This window comes from Neltuma alba, unplaced genomic scaffold (genome assembly GCF_004799145.2).
Source record: "Neltuma alba isolate B1F8T4 unplaced genomic scaffold, ASM479914v2 tig00010280_pilon, whole genome shotgun sequence".
In the NCBI taxonomy this organism is placed as follows: domain Eukaryota; kingdom Viridiplantae; phylum Streptophyta; class Magnoliopsida; order Fabales; family Fabaceae; genus Neltuma; species Neltuma alba.
This window is the reverse complement of record NW_021635203.1, coordinates 194,861-204,532: the sequence shown is the minus strand read 5'-3', so window position 1 is coordinate 204,532 and position 9,672 is coordinate 194,861. Positions and strand designations below refer to the sequence as shown.

General features: G+C 43.8%; 1 protein-coding gene across 1 annotated transcript; it reads left to right on the top strand.

Annotated features, from left to right (window-relative positions):
• Positions 1-2,479: 2,479 nt before the first annotated feature.
• On the top strand, positions 2,480-3,515 carry LOC114755510 (uncharacterized). Its single transcript, XM_028944398.1, has 2 exons — positions 2,480-2,625; positions 2,789-3,515. Exons 1-2 carry the CDS (start codon positions 2,480-2,482, stop codon positions 3,513-3,515), a joined length of 873 nt encoding a protein of 290 aa, XP_028800231.1.
• The last annotated feature ends 6,157 nt before the right edge of the window (positions 3,516-9,672 follow it).

Sequence of the window (9,672 nt, the reverse complement as noted above, 5' to 3'; positions counted from 1 at the left end):
AGTTACTACCACGTGGTAAGGCCTCCATTAATGCATGATGGTTGGCTTAGTACGTCCCCCATAGTGAGGGATAGGCCTTTTGGCTCCTTACGTCCCCCAGAGTGAGGGATAGGCCTTTTATGGCTCTTTACGTCCCCCATAGTGAGGGATAGGCCGGCTTCGGCTCCTGAAAATCCCCCAAAGTGAGGGATTCGGTTGATGGGATTGCATCATTGCACTTACATGAATTGTTGTGGCTATCGTTTTATATTAATTGTGAACTGCCCCACTTGACACCTCACGAGCACCTATTTAGTAGTACCTAGTATTGGAAAGGTTGGTTACTGGGACTCCGTCTCACCCCGTGGTTTACAATGTTTTCAGGTGAAGGTTCTGGGCGTGGGCCATCGGGAAGAGACGCAGAGGCTTGAGCTTGGTTAGCTTTAGGCCTCTAGCATTTGTATATGTATGACTAGTATATATTGCCACATTTAGGACTGCTTTTTGATATATTTGATTACTCGGCCTTGTTGTAAACTGGAGAGAATGTATCTCCTTATTTTGGTTGGCCGGAGGCCATTGCTAGTGTTTTATGAACTCTGGATTATTTGGTTGGGAATCATTTAGATGGGCTGATGTGATGTCTGTTGTTACCCGGGCCTAGGGCTGAGCAATGGGCGGGGTGGGCTAACCCGAAGGTTAGCCCATAGCCCGCCCATTTATTTATAAATGGGCATGGGCTAACCCATAACCCGGTAGTAGTCCATTTAGCCCATATTAAATGGGCTACGGGGCAGCCCGTTTGGGCTGACCGGGTTATGGAGTAACCCATTTATTTTTTTAAATTTTTTTTCAATATAATTATTTTATATATGTAACCTTATGAAGCTGTTAATAAATTTTACATGCCAAATAGCAAATCAAATATGAAATAACATCAACCATATTCAATCACACAACCTTACTTAGATTCGCAAACAATTAAAGTCTGCTAAAATCATAAAAATAGTCACCAATCATAAAGTCTCATAAACTTTGAAAGTTTCAACTTTTACCTAAAGGATAAAATAAAAACTTAGACAAGTATGATGAAGGTTTGATAAAATATGAATGAGAAACAATATCATCAATTAAATGAAGAATAAAAATATTTTTAAAAACTTAAAACTTAAATGGGCGGGTATGGGCAGCCCAATACCTTGCCCATAACCCAACCCGTTTAATGGGCTACCTCGCCCATTTAAGCCCGCCCGTTTATAATCTCTTATTTGGGCTAATTGGGCGGGCTTAAATGGGCAAAAATTTCATGGGTTATGGGCGGGCTAGCGGGTAATGGGTTTGTTGCTCACCCCTACCCGGGCCGGAGGCTCGGAGGCCCAGTAGATGTAAATGAACGATTTCAGTTGCATGCAACGGTTTAAATGTGAATTCAAAATTACGCAAATTTCTTCCTACTATGGTAGTACATTTAACAGATTTCCTTTTCTACCATAGTAGTGGTTTTATGACAGGTTATAATGTTTTGGGAGGTTAAGGGTCTTATAAATTGGTATCAGAGCCGGTTTGTTTCTTTGAAATTGTTTCTTTTCCTAGTGGCAATATACATACTTCATACATACCTTCCCTCTTTGTTTTGTGTTTCCTTTCTTTCTTTACTAATGAGGGTTTCCATCCTTAGTTGGGGAGAGGAAGGATGGTACGGACACGTCAAACAGATCCAGCCGGTAATGGACCGCCTCAAGAGAATGAGGCTTTTCTGAGACAAATGAGGGAGATGATGACAGCGGTGGTAGATGAAAGGTTGAGAAAGTTTGAGGAAGACTTCACAAGGAAGCACCAAGAGTCGGTCAATCAAGAGGACCGAGAGAATGAGGTGACTATGGAGGCACGAGGAGTAGGAGAAAGAGGGGTTAGGAGTGGTGATCGAGCTGGAGATTTACCTCAGAGGGAGGAGTATCGAGCGGCTAGCCAGGAAGGAGATACTTCAGAGGGAGTGATTTACCCTCCACTACTGAATGACATAACCAAGGCATGGAGAGAGGTGCATCGTCATGATCCTCCCCAGTTCAAGGGAAGTTTGGAACCGTCAGATGCAGAGAAGTGGATTGAGCGGATGGAGACAATCTTTACTGCTGTTCCTTGTCTTTCCCCGCTCAAGGTACAAGTGGCGGTCACCTATCTTGTGGAGCAAGCAAGGCATTGGTGGGATAGTGCAAGACCTTCTGATATATCTCAGTTGGACTGGGATACTTTCAAGTGGATGTTCTATGATCACTTCTTTCCAAAGGAGTTGCGAATGGAAAAGCAATTCCTGTTCTACTCCTTGAAGCAGGGCGAGATGCATGAGGACCAGTTTATCACAAAGTTTATAGATTTGGCAAAGTATGTGCCTAGGCAGACGGAAGATCATTCACTCTGGTTAGCTCAACAATTGATGAACCGTGCAAGGCCGGAGTTGAAATAGCAGTTGGCCTTGTTAGAGGTCAAGACCTTTGAGGAGATGTGTGTGAAGCTGCGGGTTGCAGCTAGAAGGACAAGAGGAGTGGTAGAGGCAAGGAGGGCTGAGAATCAAGCTAGAGCGACCCGTTATCCTGGTCCTACAGGAGGAGTGGGGAAAAAGGAGTCAATACAGCTCTGGGAGCTCGAGTAGCTCAGGGAGAAACAGGAACCAAGGGCAGAATCAGAGGGTGAACGCTCAGAGGGGCTTTATGCAAAGACGCTAGAATCCAAACAATCAGACTGGTGGGGGACAGGGCTCCCGTTGAGATTCATCAGTGACCACCCCGAGTGTTACTGGACTGTGCCCCAGATGTGGGGGTAGGCATGCGGGGCAATGCTGGGAGTGCTTTCGATGCCACCGGTGGGGACATATTGCCAGAAACTGTCCAGAGAGTCAGCCGACACCTCAAGCTGGTCGTTCTACTGTTCCAGGACGTGTCTATGCGATGACAAATGAGGAGGCTTCTGCATCTCCGAACTTGATTCGAGGTAACATTCTACTTGAGGGACATGTTATTTCTGCTTTATTTGACTCGGGTGTTACGCACTCCTTTATTTCTGTGGACTGTGCTCAGAAGTTGAGCTTGCCTGTAGTTGAGCTACCTTATGACTTAAGAGTGTCTACTCCTGCTGGAGTCACTGTCGTAACTGGAAGAGCGTGTCTAGAGCTTGCACTTCAGTTTGAGAATCGAGATTCTATAATAGATTTGTTTTGTCTACCTCTGAGAGGTATTGACGTGATTATTGGCATGAACTGGTTGATGGCCAATGGAGCAATCCTTGATTGTAAAAGGAGGTTGGTGACAATTCCGGTAGGTGCCTTATGTGCTGAGATGTCAAGTGGTCCGGTTTTGTTGTCAGCTGCTCAAGTAGAGAAGGCAGTGAGGAAGGGCTGCCAGGCCTTCATTGTCTTCTTTTCAATTAGTGAGGATGAGGCAGGAGGAATTGAACAGATAGCTGTGGTGAGAGACTACCCCAAGTGTTTTCAGATGAGGTTGCAGGACTACCTCCAGAGCGAGAAGTGGAGTTCTCCATAGAATTGGTTCCAGGAACCACCCCAATCTCTAAGGCTCCCTATAGAATGTCTCCTTCAGAATTAGTCGAGTTGAAAAAGCAACTAGAAGAATTGCTAGAAAAGGGACTTATCCGACCAAGTGTGTCACCGTGGGGATCGCCGGTTTTGTTTGTGAGGAAGAAAGATGGTAGCTTGAGGTTGTGCATCGACTACCGACAATTGAACAAGGTCACAATCAAGAACAAGTACCCATTGCCTAGAATTGATGACCTATTGGACCAATTAGTTGGAGCATCAGTTTTCTCTAAGATTGATCTGAGGTCGGGATACCATCAGTTAAGGGTTCGAGCAGAAGACATTTCAAAAACGGCCTTTCGAACTCGTTATGGACATTATGAGTTTTTGGTGATGCCTTTTGGACTGACAAATGCTCCAGCTGTCTTTATGGACTACATGAATCGAATCTTCCAACCTTATTTGGACAGATTTGTGGTAGTGTTCATCGATGACATTCTAATTTATTCTAGAAGTGAGGAAGAACATCGAGAGCATCTTCACATCGCACTACGGATATTGAGGGATCACCAGTTGTATGCTAAGCTGTCAAAGTGCGAGTTTTGGCTAAAAGAAGTGAAGTTCTTGGGTCATGTGGTGTCAGCTCAGGGAGTAGCAGTGGATCCTAACAAAGTGGACGCGGTACTTAAGTGGGAAGTCCCCAGATCGGTAACTGAGGTGCGGAGTTTTGTGGGATTAGCTGGATACTATCGGAGGTTCATCCAAGGCTTTTCTCAGATTGCAATGCCATTGACCAAGTTAACCAAGAAGGATCAACCGTTTGTTTGAACGGAGAAATGTGAATCAGCGTTCCAAGAGCTGAAGACCAAGTTAACTACAGCTCCAGTGCTTACTCTTCCAATCCCCGGAGTACCTTATGTTCTTTACACCGATGCATCACTAAAGGGTTTGGGTTGTGTGTTAATGCAGAACAATAAAGTGGTGGCATACGCTTCCAGGCAGCTAAGGCCACATGAAGAAAACTACCCAACCTATGACTTGGAGCTAGCGGCAGTAGTTTTTGCACTAAAGATCTGGAGGCATTATCTGTATGGCTCCCAGTTCGAAGTCTTCAGTGACCATAAAAGTTTGAAGTACTTGGTGGATCAGAAAGAGTTGAACAACCGGCAGCGTCGTTGGATGGAGTTCCTGAAGGACTATGATTTTGAGATTAAGTATCATCCTGGAAAAGCAAATGTGGTAGCGGATGCTCTGAGTAGAAAAGCAGTGCATGTGTTCTGCATAAGCTTAAAGGAACAATTCTTGCTCGAGGAGTTATTAGAGATCCCAATTGTACCGTCGGAGCAAGCTACTCTATGTGCAGTACTTGGGGATTATGAATTCTATCAGGATCTACGAGCGGCTCAATGGGAAGATGATCAGTTGGCAAAGATTCGGGTAGAATTGGAGGATGGCCCAGTACAGGACTATGAACTTGGAGATATGGGCATCCTGAAGTATAAGAACCGGATTTGTGTTCCCCAGGACGAGGAGATTAAAAGAACTATCCTAGAGGAGGCACATCGAAGCCGTTACGCCATCCACCCCGGAGTAACCAAGATGTACCATGACCTAAAGCAACAGTATTGGTGGCCCAACATGAAGAAGGAGGTGACTGACTTCGTACTTCGGTGTTTGACCTGCCAGAAGGTCAAGATAGAGCATCAACGACCTGGAGGTTTATTACAAGGGCTAGAAATTCCTCAGTGGAAGTGGGACAGCATCTCCATGGACTTCATTGTAGGTTTGCCGAGGACACCCGAAGGGTATGATGCTATTTGGGTGGTGGTGGACAGATTGACAAAATCTGCTCACTTTTTACCCTACAAAGTCAATTATACCTTGGAGAGAATGGCCAAGTTGTACATGGATGAAATCGTCAGGCTTCATGGTGTTCCGTCGAGTATAGTCTCGGACCGAGATCCACGCTTTACTTCTAACTTTTGGAAAGCGGTGAATGCGGCTTTGGGTACTAAGTTGAAGTTCAGTACAGCATATCACCCACAGACCGATGGACAGACCGAGCGGACAATTCAGACACTAGAGGATATGTTGAGGGCTTGTGCCATTGAATTCAAGGGGAGTTGGATTGATCACTTACCCTTAACTGAGTTTGCCTACAACAACAGCTACCATGCCAGCATCCAGATGGCCCCTTATGAAGCACTCTACAGCCGGAAGTGTAGATCGCCTCTTTGCTGGACGGAACTGAGTGAAAGAACGGTTTTAGGACCAGATTTGGTAGATGCTACTACAGAGAAGATTGAGATCATCAAGCAGAAGTTGTTGACAGCTCAGAGCCGGCAAAAGAGTTATGCTGATAAGAGGAGGAGACCATTGGAGTTTTGTGAGGGTGACCATGTGTTTTTGAGGGTCACGCCGACTACTGGTATTGGGAGGTCCATTAAAGCGGGAAAGCTATCTCCTAGATTTCTTGGACCCTTTGAAATTCTGAAGAGAATTGGAGAAGTAGCCTATCGAGTTGCTTTGCCACCGCACCTGTCCAACGTATATGATGTGTTCATGTGTCCCAACTAAAGAAGTACCACCCTGATCCGTCTCACATCTTAGAGTCTGAGGAGGTGGAGTTGGATGACAATCTAACTTACCAGGCTGAACTGGAAAGGATCCTTGATGTGAAGGACAAGCAGTTGAGGAATAAGACCATTCAATTGGTGAAAGTCTTCTGGAAGGGCATGAGTCCTGGTGATGCCACCTAGGAGACAGAGGAAAGGATGCGACGTGATTACCCTCGTTTGTTTTCTTAGTAAGTGTTTTGTGTTTGTTTGTGTGGTGTTTTGTGTGATTGCTTGAATTTTGGGGACAAAATTCCTTAGTTGGGGAGAATTGTAACATCCTGAGTTTTATCGGGTTTTAATAGCCTCTTTTGGGTTGATTTTGAGGATAGATTAGTAATTAAATCTTGATCTTGGTGTTTGGGTTGGATTTGAGGTATGTTGGAGGAATAGGTGAACGTACCCCTCTCAGGGTATGTTCGCCGCGGCGCACCAAGAGTTTCAGAGGGGAGTGTCTTCTCGGGAAGGTTTGGCCGCGGCGAAGTCTAGGGGACGCCGCGGCGAAGTTGTTCAGGTGAGCGAGGCTTCCCTTTCGGGAAGGTTTCGCCGCGGCGAAGGTAAGGGTATGCCGCGACGAAGATTGGGGTTCGCCGCGGCGAAGTCAGGTTTTCAGGCAAGTAATCCCTCTCGGGATTAGTTCGCCGCGGCGAAAGGTCGCGAATCTATATATTCGCGGGAGCAGTTCAGCGTGCGAAAAATAAGAAAATCTGAGGTAGAGAGAGAGGCTCTGCTAGGGTTTCGGTATTTTGGCTTGGAGGGGGCAATTCTAAGGATCCATTACCTCAAGTAAGTGATTTTAACCTCTAATCTATCTTCTTGATTGGAATTTATAAGGATTTATGGTGAAACCCTAGGACTTTCTAGGTTATGTTGGAACTGAGGTTTTTGACCGATTGTTTTGAGTTTAATTGATTGCATTGGGTTAGTTTAAGTATTTAATCGGTGTAGTTTCCTTGGATTTAAAGAATCTTGAATTTTTAGAGCTAGGGTTTATGGAAATGGGAGGTTTGTGATTGAGGATGATAATGTAGAGGTTGATTTTGAGTTTTGTGAATTGGGTTGTGTTAAGGAGGGTTAAATTGGATGTTTAATCGGTTTAGATTTGTTGTTGGAACCTTAATTGCTCAAATGGGATGTTGAAGGTTGAATTCCTATAGTGGGTCCTTGAGGTTTGAACTCTAATTGATGCTTGGAAGGAGACTTGATGTTTTAATAGACTTTGAGGACTTTGGAGTGTTGTTTTGATAGTTATACCCTTTGAGTTGGGTAGAGTTTTGATGGGAGATAGGAATTTTGTGTCCCCAAGTGTTATTTTGGCCACATTATTAGTTTGAAAGCTAATATATGATGGTTGTGTGTTTGTGTGCTTGTGTAGACCGGTTGTGAGTCTTGGTGGTGCACGGGGCCACATCGTTGGTTTGTTGTTCCTTGCTCAGGCGAGAGGTAACCACTTTCCAATCCTTAGTACTTGCTTCTGTGGTATTGTGAGTAGATTTATGTTTTGTGCTCTAAATAGAAATTATGTTCAAACTGTATGTTGTGTATAAAAAGGAAAACCGTCTTGTGGGGTCTCGACTAGTGATGAATGAGTTTTGGAATTGTGAAAGATATGCCACTGAATGAGGTTAATTGTGAAATGATTATTACTCTTTGATTATGATTTGAGCATGATGCATGATTTGGGATTTGGTGAGAGTTTGATAGTTACTACCACGTGGTAAGGCCTCCATTAATGCATGATGGTTGGCTTAGTACGTCCCCCATAGTGAGGGATAGGCCTTTTGGCTCCCTACGTCCCCCAGAGTGAGGGATAGGCCTTTTATGGCTCTTTACGTCCCCCATAGTGAGGGATAGGCCGGCTTCGGCTCCTGAAAATCCCCCAAAGTGAGGGATTCGGTTGATGGGATTGCATCATTGCACTTACATGAATTGTTGTGGCTATCGTTTTATATTAATTGTGAACTGCCCCACTTGACACCTCACGAGCACCTATTTAGTAGTACCTAGTATTGGAAAGGTTGGTTACTGGGACTCCGTCTCACCCCGTGGTTTACAATGTTTTCAGGTGAAGGTTCCGGGCGTGGGCCATCGGGAAGAGACGCAGAGGCTTGAGCTTGGTTAGCTTTAGGCCTCTAGCATTTGTATATGTATGACTAGTATATATTGCCACATTTAGGACTGCTTTTTGATATATTTGATTACCCGGCCTTGTTGTAAACTGGAGAGAATGTATCTCCTTATTTTGGTTGGCCGGAGGCCATTGCTAGTGTTTTATGAACTCTGGATTATTTGGTTGGGAATCATTTAGATGGGCTGATGTGATGTCTGTTGTTACCCGGGCCGGAGGCTCGGAGGCCCAGTAGATGTAAATGAACGATTTCAGTTGCATGCAACGGTTTAAATGTGAATTCAAAATTACGCAAATTTCTTCCTACTATGGTAGTACATTTAACAGATTTCCTTTTCTACCATAGTAGTGGTTTTATGACAGGTTATAATGTTTTGGGAGGTTAAGGGTCTTACACATCACAAGGTGAAGAAGAGGGGGATGAATCAAATGTTGATAGATCAAGAAAGAGAAAAAAATCTTTAGCTTGGTTACATTTTGAGAAGTTGCCTCTAGAGCAGTGGAAAAATGGAGAACCAAGGGCAAAGTGCAAGTATTACCTAACGACAATTGCCTACCACCCTACCAAACATGGGACAGGTGGACTTGTTAAACATTTACAAAGGTGTCTTAGAAATCCCTACAAGGCTAACAAGTTGAAGCAATGCATGTTCTCAACAGGGGTCGATAGTAAAAATTTGACTCATCATCTCTTTAGTCAAGACTTGTGCAGGAGAGCTCTAGTCAAATTTTTAATATTGGAAGAACTGCCTTTTTGAACAGTGGAGGGTGAAGGTTTTAAAGAGCTATTAAGAGCACTAAAACTTCGCTTTCAAATTCCCTCAAGATCAACAGTAACTAGGGATTGTTTGAAGCTGTATTATGAAGAAGCAAGAAGGTTGGAAAGGTATTTTAAAACTTCAAATGCTCGTGTTTCTCTTACCACTGATACATGGACTTCCAATCAGAATACCAACTATATGTGTCTAACTACTCAATGGATTGATGATCGTTGGACTTTCCAGAGGCGAATCTTAAATTTTTGTGTGGTTGAAAACCATAAAAGTGATACTATTGCAGCAAAGATTGAGAGATGCTTGTTATTCTGGGGCATTGATAAGTTGTTTACTATAACGGAAGATAATGCTTCTTCAAATGACATTGCAATATCAACTTTGAAAGATGTATTGAAACATTAGAATAGTCTAGTATGCGATGGGAAGTTCTTGCACTTGCGTTGTTGTGCACATATTCTGAATCTTATTGTTTCTAATGGTATAAAGGAGATGCATAGGTGTATTGAAGCCATTTGGAATGCCATTAAATATGTAAGATCCTTACCTGCAAGGTTTCGTAAGTTTAAGGAGCTAGTAGAAAAAATGAAAATTGACTCAAAGAGTCTATTATCATGGATTGCCTAACAAGGTAGAATTCAACCTACA